The following is an 18,591-nucleotide window of genomic DNA, read 5'->3' on the forward strand; positions in this document are numbered from 1 at the left end:
TAACACACACCCAGGCTGTATTACTGCATAGTCCAAATATCTGTCTGTTCTCTATACCGTTTCTTGTCTCCCAGATTTTTGCCCCTCTAACATGTAGGAAGACAGACTTAGCCAAAGTCCCCCGGGAATCTAGTCTAACTAGATTTAAGAAGATGGGACCTTGAGAGGAAGGGATGCTGAGCATTTTTCCAGGCTCTTCAGCTGCAGACAGTGTGAAAGCAGGCCAGAACCTGGGCACTAACGCCGGGGCCTTCGGAGTTTGGAGATTTCCATTAGTTTCACCTGCGGTTACCAGGCGTCTCTGAAAGGAAAGGTCAACAACCAGCCTGGAGCAATATTTGCTTTGGAAATGCTGGACCTTCCAGAAAGGCCAGGAGTGTAAGAATGAGAGGGCAGAGCCCGGGGAGTGCTCCAATGATGCACAGTGGGTGACTCAGGGATCCCTGAGGAGGGGGGCCCTGTCCTCCTCCTCCCCCTAGTCCACCTCCTCCCCCTTTGCCTTCTCTGTCTCCTCCTCTCTGCTGCTCTTTCCCTGCCTTTTTTTTTTTTTTTAATCTTTCTTTCTTTTTAAAACATATTTATTTGGCTGCATTGGGTCTTAGTTGCATCATGTGGGATCTTCATCAGCACACGGATTCTCTGGGTGTGGTGCACGGGCCCCAGGGCATATGGGATCTTAGTTTCCTGACCAGGGATGGAGCTCACATCCCCTCCATTGCAAGGCTGATTCTTATCTACTGGGCCACCAGGGAAGTCTCCTTCTCTGCTTTTTAATCTCTCACCGAACAGGTGTGGGTAGTCAGCTGCAGAGGGAATGTGGCAGAGCAGAAAGAGAACTGGCATCTGAGACCCAGAAGGCTGGGTCTGAGACTTGACTCTGCCCTGACCAGCTCTTTAATCTTCATGGAACTCTTAAGGCCCTGAGCCTCAGTTTCCAAGTATATGGCATGGGCCTATCCTTGAGTTCCCAGCCTGACATCTCTTGAGCTCTTGTCCATGGGCCAGTTGTTGCATTTGGACACTCTTCCTCCTCTGTTGATTCCTCTGCCCCATCCTGTCCCCTGCCTTCACTCCAGGCCTCCCAGGGCCACTCCCACCTCTTACGCCTCAGGAATGACTTCCTGACAGTCATCCCTGAGGCTGGAGGAACTTGGCACCCCTTAGGCAGGCTCCTGTCCTTCCCTTTCCTCCTATTCATCCCTGCCCTTGGGGAGGCAGCCAGCTGTGTCCTGGGTGAGCCATCTGCCCCATCCATCTGACCCTTGGGCTGCATCCACAATGGAGCTATTCTCTGTAGACTCGGCGGGGCACTCAGGGCTGGTGTCTGCCTCTACCGGATCCCTGTGCCTCAGCAGCCCCGGTGGAGACACCCGCCCTTGGCTCTGCTGGCGCTGGCTGCAGAAACCACTGGAGAGTTGGTGCCCTGACTCTCTGTTGGGTCTCCTTCTCCAGGGAGGACCAGCGTGATGACCGACTCCCCTTTCCTGGAGCTGTGGCAGTCCAGAGCAGTGACCATCCGCGAGCGGCTGGGCATTGGGGACCAGGCCAATGACTCCTACTGCTACAACTCGGCTAAAAACAGCACCGTGCTCCAGGGGGTCACCTTCGGGGGCATCCCCACTGTCCTGTTCATAGATGTCACCTGCTTCCTGGTGAGACCCCCGGGGATCATGTCAGTTATTTGTTTAACACTAACCCCCTCCCCCACCACAGGGCTTTCTGGGAAACTCAGGTGAGGAGCCAGACATCCCTGGGTTTAAGTCCCAGTTCTGCTTCCCGGCTCTGTAACCCTGGGCGTATTACATAGCTTATTGGGGCCTCAGGTTTTTGCTCTGTGAAAGGGGGGTAATAATTCTTATCTCGGAGATTCTTGGAGAAGGTTAAATAAGGCGAAGCATGTAAAGAATGTACATTACTGCTCTTTTGTTTATTATCATTGTTACCACGCTGTCAGCCCGTCATGTGTCTAAGGCCCTTAGGAAGGGTCACTCTGCTGGAATGAGAGAGGTGACTGGAGAGTGTGGATGAGAATTAGAGCAGCTGCAATTCCCAATTTATAGATGTCACCCTTGTTCCCCACTGGGGTCCTTGGGCCTTTAGAGAATCAGACGTGGAGAAAAGGAGAGAACTGGGGGAAGGAGAGTATGCTTTGTTAGCTCCTCACAGTGGACTTTTGTTAATTCAGACCTGCTTGTTCCCAAAGACCCCCACCACCATCACCCAATTTGAAATATGCCGTCTTCCCCCCTAGACTGGCTCAGACTTGCTAGGTGTGATTTACTGGGGTGCTAGGGCACCTTCTTTTCAAAAGTGTCCAAGGGATGGTTGGTCCCTCTTGTCACCTTCTCCTCACATGTAGTGGAGACCATCTGGGTAACCGAGGTAAGAGGGGTGGAGGGAGTGGACCCCCTGGACTGCTTTGGACCAGAGGCACCTGGGAGAGGGGAGATAGGGTATCTTAAGGTGCATGCTAAGTCACTTGGGGGCCCCATTGTCCTAAAGGAGGCGGCTATCCATCCCAAGTTTACTTGCAGGGAAAATGTTCATAGGAAGAGAGGAAGGGAGTTTTCCATTTTCCTCTCTAGGATTAAGGTCTTAATTGTTGCATTAGAGTTTTGGTACATTGTTGATCTTCTACTGGCAGATATGGAAACCTGTGTGCTACTCATGTTGCTTTACCATAAAGGGCTCTTTAAGTGTCAAGTAACCTACCTCTTTGGGCCAAAACCCATTCATAGGTTGAGAACAGTCCTCTCTACCAGGCGTGGTTGGGCAGGGGGAGTAGGCAGGAGTGTGGTGATGGATTTCAGTGTGGGGTTAATGGAGGAGGGTGGTTCTGGAGCTGTTATCCAGCGTCTTCAGGGAGGGGAGAGTCAGGGCCAAGGAGAGAAGTCAGGAGACACAGGCTGGGGTGGGTCTGTCTTGAACAGGGTTTGATGAGAAGAGAGAGTCACTCTCCGTTGGAGTGTGCTAGTGGGGTAGATTTTTATTGCAGGAGATTTGGGGATTGGAGCCAGAGGAGCCTGAAAGACATCAAGTCATGGGAAACACCCACACCACTTGAGCCAAGGCAGCAGCCAGGGCAGAGGGCTGGCGCTCATTGAGCGGCTTTCATATTTTTCTGATGACAAGACTCACCTGCCCTTGAAACTGTATCACCAACTTCCACCTTCACCTTGAGAAAATTCAGCTGGAACTTAGCCACTCTGGAGTCCAAAACCCACATTTAAAAACTGAGTCCCTGACCAGGGCATTCAGGGATATGCTGATTAAAATGTGTCTTTCTACCTCCCTGGATTTTGAAGGGAGGGAGCCTGTCCAGGGTGGGGAGAGAAGCAGGAGTAGGGCAGAGGACCTGCAAAGGAAGGGAGGAGAGAGTCTAGAATCCATGGTTTTTAGAGTGTAAATGGGGTTAGACTTGAGTCCAGCCCCTTCCATTGCCATTGGGCATGCAGGGCTGCGGATGGCCCCTGCTTGTGGAAGCCAAGCCAGCTAGCACTGGGCCTTTGGTGGGCGTTGCCCCCACATGCTCTGTGCCAGGGTCCCCAGGGCTTGGCTCCTGGAGAACCAAACTCAAGGTAAAGATCTGACCACTTCTAGCTCAGCCTGTGGGTGAGGGGCTCTGCTATCGTGGTTCTGTGATTAAAAATGCAACCTGATGTGAAGGCAGGAGCTGGTCCCCAGGGGTGCTGTTAGGGCCTTCCTGCTCAGGGGCCCTTGCAGGCAGACCAGGGCTGAGGAAGGCTGTGGCTGCTAGTACTGCCTTGAGAGCAAAGGATAGGCCCTGGGAGCTTGACTTGGAGGCCACCAGGGCAAGCTCAGCATCAGCATTGATGGGGACAGGAGCTGGTGAAGAGGGTGAACGCAATGTTGAGCTCTTGAGCTGTGTGGCCTCGGGCAACTCAGCGCCTTCTCTGGTCCTCTAGCCCTCTTGAGTCTAGGCGGGTGGCCTTTGCCCCGAAGACAGCTGTCTCTTCTAATTAGAAGCCATTCAATAAGATTTTACTTGGTTTCTTTTCTACTTTTAGTTTTTAATAGCGGCATTTTCCATCATAAGAAGAAAATTCTGGGATTATGGTCGCATTGCCCTGGTGTCAGAAGGAAACAGGTAAAAAGACTCATTATTTCAAGTGTGTGTATGTGTAGGTGGGGGGATGGGGAGAGAGAGCATGAGAGGCTGGGAGGGGCTTGTGAAGCCCACCAGGCTTAGCCCACATGTGTTGCCAGTGTTAGATGGTGCTCATTAGTATGTCTGCCAGGCCTGTACCAGAAACTGTTGTCTCTGCTCTTTACCACAGACCCGTGAGGTTAGCCTCGGTACCTTCTTTGTGGTGGGGAAAAAACTAGGGCCCACACGCCCAGCTCTCCCTTGGGGCTTAGGGCTGGCCATAGCCATGAACCTTCTGCTTCAGACTACAGAAGGAATCTAGTTGCTTCAGATACTTAAGGCTTTCATCATCAAAGAAGGATGGCTGCTTTCTTCCTTGCCTTGAACATTTCCAAGTGTATCTTCTTTGAGATTAATTAGTTTGGGGCTGGGGACAAGGAGAGCTGGGTTGGGAAGGGCAGCAGGGCTGCAGGCGAGCTGCTCCCGTCCCCAGGGCAGGGTCCGCCCGTGGCCCGAATCCACCAGCTTCAGAGGGTCTGCGTCAGAGCACAGACTGCCTTGGCCGGGACTCAGGCCCTTCCACCTCCACCCTGGGCTCTGCTGGCTCTCTGCGCATGTCACCTCAGGGCGGAGAAAGAGTTCTAGGTCTGCACAACTAGAATTTCCAGCTCCATCGGCTCCCCCTCACCCCAGGATTTTGTGTCAGATGCCGAAATAGGAAGTGAGTGGGGAAACAAAGACAGGCCCGGGCTCCCTATCCTCGGCCTCCCCAGGGGTTCCCCAGGCAGGCCCCCACTCTTGCTCCACAGGTGGCTCCTGTGTTGAAATGTGGTCTGTGCAGGAGGGTCGATGGGGGTTGTCTATCGATGCCCCTCCTTTCCCCACAGTCTCCACTCTGGTTTTGCAGAAGCCTGAGGGTTAGGCTCTGGGGCCTCTTGCTTCAGCTGTATGTGAGCCTTGGGCCATTTAGGGGAACTTTTGAAACACCTGGTACATTTTTGGCACATTCACCCTTAGGAGGACTGAGTGCATGCATGCGTGTGTGCTTGGTTGCTCAGCTGTGTCCGACTCTGCAATCCCACGGACTATATAGCCCACCAGGCTTCTCTGTCCATGGGATTCTCCAGGCAAGAATACTGGAGTGGGTTGCCATTCCCTTCTCCAGGGGACCTTCCCGACCCAGGGACTGAGCCTGGGTCTCCTGCATTGCGGCAGATTCTTGACCACCTGAGCCATCAGTATTACTGAGTACTACAGCAGAATAGGGCACCCGGAAATCAGGAGACACCCCCACTTCCATGGCTGTGTCATCTTGGTCGGGACCCTGAACTTGAGCTCGTTGGATTGTTTCCTCTGGCCCTTTCTTGCCTGGAGGATTACCGTGAAGGTCGTATAAGGCAGTTCTCTGGAAGGGCTTTGACAGTTGAGTTTCACCAGGGCTTGTGCCATTAGAAGTGGGTTAGTGAAGCTGGGAGCAGGAAAACAGAGAGAAACAAAACTTAGCATGTTGCAAATACCTCAAATCGGGAGCACACGGGAAGCTTTTATGGGTTACTCAGAAGAAAGGATGTGCCCAAATTAACAACGTAAAATGCCCCAATTTGTCAAGTCCAAAATACATGCTTTGGACATTTTCTCATCTATGAGATTAGGTGCAACCTGTTATCAGTGGTGGTCATAATTTAACTGACAGCATCCTTTCCTTTGTAGTGGTTCAAAAAATAATTGTGCCATTTACAACCAGAGCTGTCTTAGATTTAATAAGATAGTATTTATTCCAAGTTTTACTTGCTATGTTGGGAAATATATTGTAAACAGGCAACGCTTTGATGTCACTTTATGTATATCAGTCACAGGGCTGAGGTTCAAGGGGGTGAAACACAGGATGGTCCATTGACACCCTGGCCCCCTGTTCTCCATCCCACGTAGCAGAGTTTCATGTCTCACCGTTCCTTGCAGTGGTCAGTGTCTTTGCCTATATTTTTATGAAGGCCAGTAGCTTTGGTCCTGAGCTCCAAGAGGGAGCAAGATACTAGACACAAGTTTACAAACTTTTAAAATAACTATCTGTCATTTTCCCCTTTTGTGTTTCTAGTGAGTCCAGATTCCGGAGACTGTCGTCTTCCTCTTCAGGGCAGCAGGACTTTGAAAGCGAGATGGTTGGTATTTAAGGGGCTGGTGTGGTTGTGGCTGGGAGGCAGGGCTTTGCATGGATGGGCAGGAATGAACTGGCAGGGAGAGGGCAGTTGTACTCCCGGTGAGCTGCTAACTTCGCACCCTTGACCTTGAGTGGCAAATCTGGTGACAGCGCTTCTCTGCTTTGACAGAGGCACCTGAACTTGAGGATTACTATGGCACAGATGGCGGCTGAGTGACCCACGATCAGGACACTTGACTGACTCTCAGGCACAAGGCTGCAGCACTTGTCTGTGTTACCACATTTATGACTTTGTGTGACAGTTAATTATTAACTTGCCTGCTGGTTTATGAGTCGGCTGCAGGCAGGAACTAAGTCTTATCCAGCTCTGTTCCCCATCTCCTGACACCCAGGAGGTCCTAAGTAACTGGCGAATGAATGACGAGCAAATAATTGTCTTTCCCAACTGGGTGACAGTCCAACTTTAAGGCGAGCTAAGTTTAAGAGACGTGTTGGACATTAAAACCCACGACACCCTGTCCCTCTCTAAACCCCGCTCCAGGGAACTGTCCAGTTAAGCAGGCTTGTTTCCTTGGCTTTGTCTTGCATCTCATTCAGTCATTTTGAAAAGAACAGAAGCCCTCATCAACTTCTTCAGAGTGACGCTGAACTTTCATCAGCTCTTGATTTGAATTTCACCATTGGACCCAGAAGCCTGTATAATTCCACAAATTGTCAAAACTTGAGAGGTTTTCCCAAGATTTTCAGGCCCAGGATGCACGTTGCAAAGGACTGGGAGCATGCAGACTCTGTCGTATTTGAACAAGAGCGTTGCTTGCTGAATTGGGGACAGAAGTAATTTGTTGTTTGTTTGCTTATTTTTATATAAAACAGGAACTTAGATGGTTGTTTAGTGTCAAAGCTGATGATTGTATCTGCCTCCGAAAAACAGAGATTATTGGAAGCTAACCCCTGTTCTCCATTTCCAGGGATTGTGCTCCTGGCTGACCGCAATCTTCCGCCTGCAGTGAGTACAGCGCGGGTGGCTGGGGATGTCTTGTTTGGGTGGGTTTGTTTGGGTGTTTGGCCAGTCAGGAGGAGAGAGCCAAGGTGCTGATCCTGCTGCTGCTGCTGCTAAGTCGCTTCAGTCGTGTCTGACTCTGTGCAACCCCAGAGACGGCAGCCCACCAGGCTTCCCTGTCCCTGGGATTCTCCAGGTAAGAACACTGGAGTGGGTTGCCATTTCCTTCTCCAATGCATGAAAGTGAAAAGTGAAAGTGAAGTCACTAAGTCGTATCTGACTCCTAGTGACCTCATGGACTGTAGCCCACCAGGCTCCTCCGTCCATGGGACTTTCCAGGCAAGAGTACTGGAGTGGGGTGCCATTGCCTGAGCCGGAGTCTCTTAGATACTTTTCAGGCCCAAAGCAGTATGTGGGGGCAGAGAATTAAAGTGGCCCAGGCAGCCTCTATGCAAGCTAATTAAAGCTAATTTTTTGCTTTAGGCAGTAATTCTGTCTGCTTACCATTTATCACTGATATATTTGCATGGAAGTTCTTCTAGGCAGCATCATATGTCTTTGAATTGGTGAACAATGGAGAAATAATGATTGTTTAATATATTCAGCTCATTTGGTTAAAAGTTTGCTGTTTTTCAAAACTTGGACCCCTTGGAGAGAAAGAGGTGCTTGGGGCCCAGTTAGTTGCGTAGCATGGGATTGGCAGTCATGATACGGGGCTCGGCTCTCCTGCCTGTGGTGTGTTCTATCCCATCTGAGAGGTCAGTGTTGTAAGATGCACACTATTTTACACAGCACCGAGAATGAGAAAATGCTTTCTATTATGCTGTGATCAGCTATGATCCCACCCCATTTCAGAGATGTTGAAATATGAAAAGGTTATCTTAGAACTGATGAAATGTGGTAGTTCCAGGACATTGGGTAAATCCTTCTCTCTGGCACCCTTCTCTCTGGCCTTCAGTTTTCTCAACTAAGCTGAGAAACACAACATTGTAAAGCATTTGTACTCTCCCTGCCCTCGCACACCCAAAAAAAGACTGAGAGCAACAGCTGCTCTGCCTAATTCAGGTGCATTCATATGTGTGAGACCATGTTATAAAGAGCCGAGGTTGCTGAGGGTTGTTCTCAGGGGAAATGGCAGGAGGCAGTCTGTGCAGAATAAAGCAGAGAAATCTGTTCTGAGGCCAGAGGAAGCAGGAGGAAAGGTTCCTGGCGGGGAGAAGAGGACTGAGGTCAGGAAGGGTGGATTTGCTAGCGTCTCCCATCCCTGCCCATTATGAAATCATGTCAGTGTTTCTTCTTTGCATTGGAAGTTGTCACACGTTGTGTAGTAAGTCTATCACAGACAGAAAAGAATCAGCAAGAAGAAATTTTAGTCACCCCTAGCCCTACCTCTGAAAGGTACCTACCTGGCGCGTTTTCTCCTGCTCCGCCACTCTCCATATCACTGCTGGCTGGGGCTCAGGTGATCCCCACCCTGGACTGTGGCCCCCAACTCTCCACCTGGATTGGGTTGGGGCAGAACAGAAATTTTGACTCATTGTCTTCATGATGACTAGAAAAGACTGCTTACAGTTTGTTCCGTAGTCCACACCTATGGTTTCCATCTTTCCATGTCCCCTTCCAGCGTAGACCTCACTGAGTGGGGCTGTAACCTATACAGCTGTGTATTCTGCTTTGTCATATTAATGCTATTTGTTGTTCAGTTTATACGTTGTGTCTGACTCTGACCCCATGGACTGTAGCACACCAGGCTTCCCTGTCCTTTATTATCTTTTGGAGGTTGCTCAGACTCATGTCCATTGAGTCAATGATACCATCCCACCCATCTGGTCCTCTGTCACCCCCATCTCCTCCTGCCCTCAGTCTTTCCCAGCATCAGGTCTTTTCCAGTGAGTTGGCTCTTCCAATCAGGTGGCCAAGTATTCGTTGAGTAAGCACATGTTATGGCAAAGTATATAGATTTTGGTAGTTTATTTAGAAGTGAACACAGTGTAATCAGTTGCAGCGTTTTTCCTCCACCTAGGCAGTAAAAAGGAGGGATCTTAGCAAGCATCCCCACCCAGTGCCAGGTAGGCATCAAGCCTTGATCCTCACTGCCCCTTGTATGCCTGCTGAGTGGCCAGATAGCCAGCAGGTAGCAGCCTCTCCACTTTAGGTCCCAGCCTCCCGTGGTTCCTGTGACCCTCTCTGGAGGTGGCTTAGCTGGATTCAACTGTGGTCTGTCTGTGTAGCTGAAGAGCCCACTCGCCATACCATTCACCACACCTTTCAGACCTGCCTTTTTATGCTGTTCAGTTCCGTTCAGTTGCTCAGTCATGTCTGACTCTTTGCGACCCATGGACTGCAGCACGTCAGGCCTCCCTGTCCATCACCATCTCCAGAGCTTGCTCAAATTCATGTCCATCGAGTTGATGATGCCATCCAGCCATCTCATCCTCTGTTGTCCCCTTCTCCTCCTACCTTCAATCTTTCCCAGCATCAGGGTCTTTTCTAATGAGTCAGTTCTTCGCATCAGGTGGTCAAAGTATTGGAGCTTCAGTTTTAGCATCAGTCCTTCCAATGAATATTCAGGACTGATTTCCTTTAAGATTGACTGGTTTGATCTCTTTGCAGTCCAAGGGACTCTCAAGAGTCTTCTCCCACACCACAGTTCAAAAGCATCAATTCTTGGGCACTCAGCTTTCTTTATGGTCCAACTCTCACATCCATGCATGACTACTGGAAAAACCATAGCTTTGACTAGATGGACTTTTGTTGGCAAAGTAATGTCTCTGCTTTTTTATTTTTTTCTCTCTGCTTTTTAATATGCTGTCTGTTACTGCTGCTGCTGCTGCTAAGTCACTTTAGTTGTGTCTGACTCTGTGAGACCCCATAGACGGCTGTCCACCAGGCTCCCCCATCCCTGGGATTCTCCAGGCGAGAACGCTGGAGTGGGTTGCCATTTCCTTCTCCAATGCATGAAGGTGAAAAGAGAAAGTGAAGTTGCTCAGTTGTGTCTGACTTTTAGTGACCCCATGGACTGCAGCCTACCAGGCTCCTCCGTCCATGGGACTTTCCAGGCAAGAGTACTGGAGTGGGGTGCCATTGCCTTCTCCGAATATGCTGTCTAGGTTATTTATAGCTTTTCTTCCAAGGATAAGTGTCTTTTAATTTCATGGCTGCAGTCACCATCTGCAGTGATTTTGTAGCCCAAGAAAATAAAGTCTGTCACTGTTTCCATTGTTTCATCATCTATTTGCTATGAAGTGTTGGGACCAGATGCCATGATTTTCGTTTTAAGCCAGTTTTTTCACTCTCTTTCACTTTCATCAAGAGGCTCTTTAGTTCCTCTTTGCTTTCTGCATAAGGGTGGTGTCATCTACATATCTGAGGTTATTGATATTTCTCCCAGCAATCTTGATTCTAGCTTGTGCTTCATCCAGCCTGGCATTTTGCAGGGTATATTTTGCCTATAAGTTAAATAAGCAGTGTGACAATATACAGCCTTGACGCACTCCTTTCCCGATTTGGAACCAGTCTGTTGTTCCATGTCCGGTTCTAACTATGGCTTCTTGACTTGCATGCAGGTTTCTTAGGAGACAGGTAAGGTGGTCTGGTATTCCCAACTCTTGAAGAATTTTCCACAGTTTGTTGTGATCCACCCAGTCAAAGGCTTTGGTGTAGTCAATAAAGCAGAATAGATGTTTTTCTGGAACTCTCATGCTTTTTCTATGATCCAACAGATATTGGCAATTTGCTTTAGCCCTTTCTTACTTGAGCTCTTCCTTTCTTTTCTTTTGGCTGCACTGGATCTTCCTGTGGCACCCAGGCTTCTCTTGTTTCAGTGTATGGGCTCCTCTAGTTGTAGTGTGTGGGCTTAGTTGTTCCACAGCCTGTGGGATCTTCGTTCCCCTACCAGGGATCTCACTCACAGTCCCCTGCATCGGAAGGCAGATTGTTAACCTCTGGAGCACCAGAGTAGTCCCTCCTGGAGTTCCTTCTTCCCAGTGCGGTGCTTTCCTGGACTTCTGAGACCAAGACCTTCAGGGTACCTTTATGTCAGGAAAGAGAAATACCCCCCATGCCTTCTCCCTCCGTAGCAGGAAGGTCTGGCTGTCAGAAACCAGAATTTTAGTTTTCTGAGTGCCCAGATGACCCAGAGCCTCCAGATATAGCACTGAGGGTGGGAAGGGGTGGAGCAGCTTGCCCCCGCCCAGCTCTGGGGCCACAGCAGGGACAGGCAGGAAGCAGGGCTGGTCGGGTGGACAGAGCCTTGCAGTGTTTGAAGCAGTGACCTCACGTCTCTCTCCTAGTTTGTCTGAGGGAGACGGGAGGAAGGGTGGGGCTGTGAGCCTGACACACACAGCTTTGCTCAGAAGATTCCCAGCAGCCCTCTTGTCAGCGGCTCTGCTTGTTCATGGATGCAGGAAAGGGCTGAGGGATAATTGTACTTACACACCTCACTCCCATACAGATGTAGGCACAGATGTTTCTAGAGACAGTAAGTGGAGTGGTGGCAGGTTCTTTCATCCAGGAGAATGGGGTGGAGGCTGAGAGGCAGGCTCTGGAGTTCACGTCGTAGCTCTGCTGTTACAGGCTGGGTGATTGTAAAAGGTTTATTTTTTTTAAAATGTTTATTATTTATTTGACTGTGCTAGGCCTTAGCTGTGGCACGTAGGATCTAGTTCCCTGACCAGGGATCAAACCCGGGCCCCCTGCATTGGGAGCATGGAGTCTTAGCCACTGGACCACCAGGGACGTCCCAGATGGTAGACGTTAATGTGATTTTTCTGTTCCTGTTTCCTCACATGTAATATGGTGGTCAGATTGGGACCGACCTCCTGAACGGTCATGAGTTTTAAATGAGATAATCTGCGAGAGGCCTCAGGGGCCTGGGCCGGTACCACTGCTCATTCGGATTCTGTGTGTGTCTTGGCCAGCGACGACCAGATCCTGGAGTGGTGTGGGGAGGACGCCATTCACTACCTGTCCTTCCAGAGACACATCATCTTCCTGCTGGTGGTGGTCAGCTGCTTGTCACTGTGCGTCATCCTGCCCGTCAACCTCTCGGGGGACTTGCTGGGTAAGGACTCCTCGTCTTGCCTGCGTTGGGCCCCAGGCAGGGCATCAGCCCTGGAGAAAGGGCTCATGGTGCTGGGTCAGAGCCCCGGCATTCCTGCTGAACTCAGATGTGAGAAGGTCTCAGGGTGACTTTCTGAACTGGCCCATTTGATTAAAGATCTGGTGGAGAATCTACCCCAAACCTGGACCAAGAGTTGGGGACTCTAATATTTAAGTAGGAGGAAGACCTCAAGATTTGCAAGATCGGAGCTTTCAGAGTGTGTTTCATAGCTTCCTGTCACCACCCAAATCAGGTGGCCACAGTTAGTGGATCTGGAAGATGGTTGTGATGCTCAGTAAAAATCCGAGTGTGAAATTCTATTTCCAAGCACCCGTAGGACTCCAACATCCAAAACGCCATTGTAAATCTACTTCTTTTTTTTTTTTAAGGGTTTTTGATGTGGACCATTTAAAAAAAAAATATTTATTGAATTTGTTATAGTATTTCTTCTGTTTTATGTTTCGGTTTTTTTTTGGTTGTGAGGCATGTGGGATCTTATTAATAATTCCCTGACAAGGGATCAAATCTGCACCCCATGCATTGGAAGGTGGATTCCTAACCACTGAACCACCAGGGAAGTCCTATTAATCCACTTCTTATACCCAGTGATTCCCAGATTTGGTTTTGGGAACAGCTTAGGATGTTTCTAGATTTCCAAAGGGATGCCACGAGAATCTCAAAGCAAGATGAAGTCAAATTTTGACTTCAGGTAGGTTGAGAAGAAGTTGTCAGGAGCATCTTGGAGTAAAGCAAAGGCCTTGGGTGGTGTAGCTCTGAAGACTGGACAAGCGTCACCATCCTCGGACTGGTTTGGATATCGTATCCTTCCCCTCCTCAGAGCTCCACAAACCAAGGCTGCTCCCCTTACCCCCGCGTGTCTCTAGTGTGACCCTGAGTATCTGTGCTTCTCTGCAGACAAAGACCCTTACAGCTTTGGGAGGACGACAATTGCAAACCTGCAGACTGAGTGAGTACAAGGTGGCCGGGCGTGAGGGTGCTGATGGGTGAGACCAAGCAGAGGGTGGACTCTGGAGCCCAGGAGAGGCCAAAGCGAGGGGGTTAGCATCCCAAAGCTTCTTTGCTGCTAGCACCTGTCACGGCTATGGGCGTGGACACGCCCCAGGCTGCTGCTGTTTTGCAGTGGGTCTTAGGAGACCTGGGGGTGTCACGTGGGGCTGGGCTGCATTTGCCAGCACAGTGCCCTCTATAAAGGGGCACTGGCCATGCCATCTCTGTCAGAGGAATCTGTTTTGATGAAGCCTTTGGCCTTCAGCTCAGGGCCATGAAGGTAACCAAGCCCAGCCCCTGCCCTCCAGCCCCTGCCTGGGGGCCCAGCCTTGATGGCGGGTGCTGTTCCCCTCTCCCCACAGCAACAACCTCCTCTGGCTGCACACCGTCTTTGCTATCCTTTACCTCATCCTCACTGTGGTCTTCATGCGACACCACACCCAGTCCATCAAGTACAAGGAGGAGAGCCTGGTGAGTAGGGGGTAGTCTGGGCATGTGCTGGGGAAGGTCTCAGGTGGGAGCCAGAAAGGAGTGCAAGGGGGGCCTCAGGCTTGCATGTGTGTGCTCAAAATTGGCATTTAGAATTTTTTTTGTTTGCTAGATTGTTTTAGGATTTGGCTATTACCCACTGTTTTGCCAACTAGCCTTTAGATTGTGGGGTTTGGGCTTGTATTTACTGATTCTAAGTAACTTCCAAGAAGTTTGACTTGATAGCAGCTCCTTCTCTCTTTGCAGCCCACAACTTGATGGGGGTAGGGGAAGTTTCTGTTGTTACTGAGTCACTCAGTCATGTCTGACTCTTTGTGACCCCATGAACTGCAGACTACAGCATACCAGGCTTCCCTGTCCATCACCATCTCCTGGAGTTTGCTCAAACTCATGTCCACTGAGTTGATGTTGCCATCCAACCATCTCATCCTCTGTTGGCCCCCTTCTTCTACCCTCAATCTTTCCAAGCATCAGGGTGTTTTCCAATGAGTTGGCTCTTGGGTCTGACTCTGATCTGCTGTGCGACCTCTTTTGAGTCACCTCCCCTCTCTGGGTTCTTTCTCAGTCTCTTGTCATGCAAAGGAGGCTCATAGAAATTGCTTTGGAAATGTATTTTTTCTTGGCTGTGTCACTGTGTGACATGCGGGGTCTTAGTTCCTCAACCAGGTATTGAACTCATGCCCCTGCAGTGGAAACACAGAGCCCTAACCTCTATACCACCAGGGAATCCCTGGAAGTGTATTTTTGATTGCCTAGAAAAGATGCTATGTAAATAACAGACTTCAAGGCTCTGTCAGGCTTGGAAGATGAGCCTCTAAGCCCCTGAGCCCCCATTGTTTTCCTTGAGGAGGAAAACAGGGTGAACAGCTTGAATAGGGTGTCCTCCTGCAGACTGGCTTGCCCTGGTGACTTTTCTCGCTTGGGTGTTTCTCTGGCAGGTGAGGAGGACCCTGTTTATCACCGGACTCCCCAGACATGCCAAGAAGGAGACGGTGGAGAGCCACTTCCGGTGAGCAGGGCCATTTCCGCTGGGAGGGAAGGGGAGCACGGCCACCCTCCTGGTGGGACGGGCACCTTAGATGAGCTTGGGCACCCACAGAGACCCCCAGAGGGCCTGGCCCAGCCACAGAGCCTTGGATACTACTGTGGGCAGGCTCTGCTGGGGCTGCAAGGGCTTGGGCTGGGGTGATGTGTCCTCTGCCAGAAGCCACGTGACTGCAGTAGCCAGAGTACAGGCCAGCATGTGGGAACAGAGAAACATCTTGAAAGCTAGTGGGGAAAGAAAAGGATTCGTAGGAAACCCTCCTTCCCCACCAAAAAAAAAAAAAGGATTCACCCTGGGCTTCTCCGTGTCAGCTTTGCAGAAGAAGAGATACCTGAGAAAGAGTAGTTTCAGAGGGGAGGGACCTGGGCCTGCATTTCATGGTCCATTCTTCTGATCAGTGTGTGTTTCCTGAGTGAGTGCTCTGTGTCCAGAGCTCTGTCCTCAGAGCTCACTCACGGCCCTTCCGCCAGAACGTCCTTTCCCAGCAGCCTCCTCTGAGCACCTGCACAGGGATCCTGCAGGGGGAGGCTGGAGAAAGGGCTTTCCTGTGAGAAGGAAATTATGTGTGTACAGTGTCATGAATGCAGAGCATCATATGGCACATCAGGAAAGGGGGTGGTACAGGGAGAGCAGGCCAGAGACTCCCAGGATCCTGGGCTGGAGGGCTGGAACCCCAGCCAGGGAGCTGAGGTTTCAGTCTATGTTCCTTCCTCATCAGCAGTCAATAATTTGTAGTATGGGTTAAGGGTTGGCTGTGGCTCAGCTTGGGCTTCCCTGGTGGCTCAGTGGTAAAGAATCTGCCTGCAATGCAGGAGACCCAGGTTTGATCCCTGGGTTGGGAAGATCCCTTGCCTAGGAAGATCCCCTGGAGGAGGGCATGGCAACCCACTCCAGTATTCTTGCCACTCCAGTATTCTGGAGAATTCCATGGACAGAGGAGCCTGGCAGGCTACAGTCCATAGTGTCACACACAACACAACTGAAGCAAGTAAGCAACAGCATGGCTTAGCTTTGCCTTATTTATGAAGAACACTTTCTAAACAAATTACTCAAGTTCAAGTTCAGTCACTCAGTCATGTCCGACTCTTTGCGACCCCATGAACCACAGCATGCCAGGCCTCAAATTACTAGCATAAACAGAATTGTAAAATGAAATGTTTAAAATTTATTGACTAACCTCTCTTTCAGAAACGCAAAGCATTTTAGAAATATTTTTCTGTATGTAAACACCAGATACTGGAATCATTTTCCTTGATTCCTTGAAACAGCTCTCCCAAGTGTCCTGTTAGGCAACATCTGGAAACAGTGCGTGTGTACGTGCCCAGCTGTGTCCAACTCTTTGTGACCCATGGACTGTAGCCTGCCAGGCTCCTCTGTCCGTGGGATTTCCCAGGCAAGAATACTGGAGTGAGTTGCCATTTCCTCCTCCGGGGGATCTTCTCAACCCAGGGATCTAACTCCGGTGTCCCCTACATCAGCAGTCAGGTTCTTTACTACTGAGCCACCAGGGAAGCCCTTCGGAAACATTAGCTCCACTTAATGTATTACCTAAAAGAGAAAAAAAAAAGTCCTTGCATTCCCATCACGATCACTGAATCACACTTTCTCCTATTTTAGGAAGCCCTTCTAGTGAACACTGCTGCAATCCATGGGGATGATGTGTGAATCAGCCTTGTAGCAAGGATGTTTTCACTGTTGTTCTCGTCCTCAAACCTCCTATTGGGACCTGAACTCGTGACAATTTCAGGCTGTCTGTCTCTCACTAAGATATAAACTTTTCCAGGCTCCACGCCCAGTACCCAGTGCCTGGCATGAAGTAGTTGGGATTTACACGGTTTAGAAATGCCCAGGAGTTGTACATATGATTATGTGTATATGGTGAGGGAGCATCATATGGTGGGTGCAGGTGTGGGCCCTGGACCTGGGCCGCCTGGATTCCCTTTGTGGCTCAGACACGCACTAGCTGTGTGATCTTGATCACAAGTCGTTTTACCTCTCTAGCATTTGTTTTCTTCATCTGTAAAGTGGGCACAGAAACCTCACAGGTCATGGTAAGGATCAGATAAGTTAATGTTCTTACAGTGTCCAGCCAAGAATAAGTATACATGCAGTATTTTACTATGATTTGTGAATGCATTTACTGGGCTGAGGGTCCTTTGCTTTCATTAGACCTGTGATTTTTCAAAAGGGTCACAAACTGAATAGGATTTCAGTGATGGTCTAATAATGACCTGGAGCAAACAACAAATTTATTCCCTTGCGTGGGTAGAGGAGGTAATAGATAGTGTTATTTTTTTCTCCAAAAGAAGTGCTGATTTAAAGCCAAGTAGATGTAAACTTGTCAGTGTCAGGCAGTTACTTTCTTGTTATTAAAAAGGACCTCTTTGTATTATATTTCAAAATTACCCCCTTTGGTAAAAGATAAGAAAGAGGTCTCCACTGGTGCAGAAATGAAAATGTAATTGCTCTGCCACCCTTGGAGTCTTTGGGGTCTCCCCTGCCAGGGGTTCTCTTTCCCAATGGTCTTCTTTTGCTTCCGGGGCACAGGGACGCGTATCCCACGTGTGAAGTGGTGGAGGTCCAGCTGTGCTACAATGTGGCCAAGCTGATTTACCTGTGCAAGGAGAGGTAAGGGAGACCTGGCAGGGCAGTGGGCATGGGCAAAGCTGGCCTGCAGCTTTCTGACCCCTTCCTTCTGAAATGCCCACCTTCGTTCCTTGCTGGCCTCGGCTTCCCCAGCGAGGATGGGAGGAGGGTGGCTCTGCCCTTTTCTTGCTTAGAAAGCTGGTGGTGACCAGGGGGTAATGACGGGTGGAGGCTGTGAGTCACACCACAGGATTGCGAGTCTGACGTTTGTCCCTCCCACTGCAGAAAAAAGACTGAGAAAAGCCTGACCTACTACACAAACCTGCAGGTGAAGACAGGCCAGCGCACCTTCATCAACCCCAAGCCTTGTGGCCAGTTCTGCTGCTGTGAAGTGCGGGGTTGTGAGTGGGTGAGGGCCCACACCCCACCGGGGGCATGGGTGCTGGGCCCCCTGATGCCCGCACAAGGCCGCGTCATCACAAGGGGTTGTGTCCTCTGATAGGAGGACGCCATCTCCTACTACACGCGCATGAAGGACAGGCTGATGGAGAGGATCACAGAGGAGGAATGCAGGGTCCAGGACCAGCCCCTGGGAATGGCCTTCGTCACCTTCCAGGAGAAGTCCATGGCCACCTAGTGAGTGTGGGTGTGTTCTGTGCTTCCAGACAACTTGCTGTTCCTCTCGGGTTGAGGTGGTCCTGCTGGACCACCATCTCTGGGGTTTGTTTGTGGCATCTGCATCTCCTTCTCTGGCTGTGGCTGGCGTGGGGGGCAGCCACCCACTCCACTCACTCCCTCGGTGAGCCCAGCCTGTGTCTGTGTGACGACTGGGCTTGGGTGATTGCAGCTGGTTGTCGTAGCCTTACCCCACTGCTGGGCTCTCACCAGCTGCCCAGGGATCCTCTTGCCTCTGTGACCCAGCATTTTCCTAGATGGGGTGTACACACCCTCCTTCATATACCCAGTCTGGAATCAGATTCTCCTTCCATGTGTGTCCTTCCCATCTCCCTACAGAGGCTCCACTGGGGGCGGAATGCTCACTGCTGACAGGAGCCTGGCCCAGGGGAGTGGGTTTTCACCTCAGCTCTAGCTCCTA

The 18,591-nt window shown here is 50.2% G+C and overlaps 1 protein-coding gene across 4 annotated transcripts in view; it reads left to right on the forward strand.

Annotated features, from left to right (window-relative positions):
* The window catches only part of TMEM63A (transmembrane protein 63A), a 36,118-nt gene that overhangs the window by 3,989 nt on the left and 13,538 nt on the right, over window positions 1-18,591 (forward strand). For all 4 annotated transcript variants that reach the window (XM_025286044.3, XM_006079723.4, XM_025286045.3 and 1 more), the window contains exons 3-13: window positions 1,453-1,652; window positions 4,029-4,108; window positions 6,204-6,267; window positions 7,235-7,272; window positions 12,186-12,328; window positions 13,283-13,334; window positions 13,738-13,846; window positions 14,803-14,873; window positions 17,457-17,537; window positions 17,781-17,904; window positions 17,998-18,131. In XM_025286044.3, the coding sequence (XP_025141829.3) occupies window positions 1,467-1,652; window positions 4,029-4,108; window positions 6,204-6,267; window positions 7,235-7,272; window positions 12,186-12,328; window positions 13,283-13,334; window positions 13,738-13,846; window positions 14,803-14,873; window positions 17,457-17,537; window positions 17,781-17,904; window positions 17,998-18,131 (1,082 nt within the window). In that variant the 5' untranslated portion in view covers window positions 1,453-1,466. The remainder of the gene's footprint in view (window positions 1-1,452; window positions 1,653-4,028; window positions 4,109-6,203; window positions 6,268-7,234; window positions 7,273-12,185; window positions 12,329-13,282; window positions 13,335-13,737; window positions 13,847-14,802; window positions 14,874-17,456; window positions 17,538-17,780; window positions 17,905-17,997; window positions 18,132-18,591) is intronic.

The sequence above is a fragment of the Bubalus bubalis genome, chromosome 5 (assembly GCF_019923935.1).
Source record: "Bubalus bubalis isolate 160015118507 breed Murrah chromosome 5, NDDB_SH_1, whole genome shotgun sequence".
NCBI classification, from domain to species: Eukaryota; Metazoa; Chordata; class Mammalia; order Artiodactyla; family Bovidae; genus Bubalus; species Bubalus bubalis.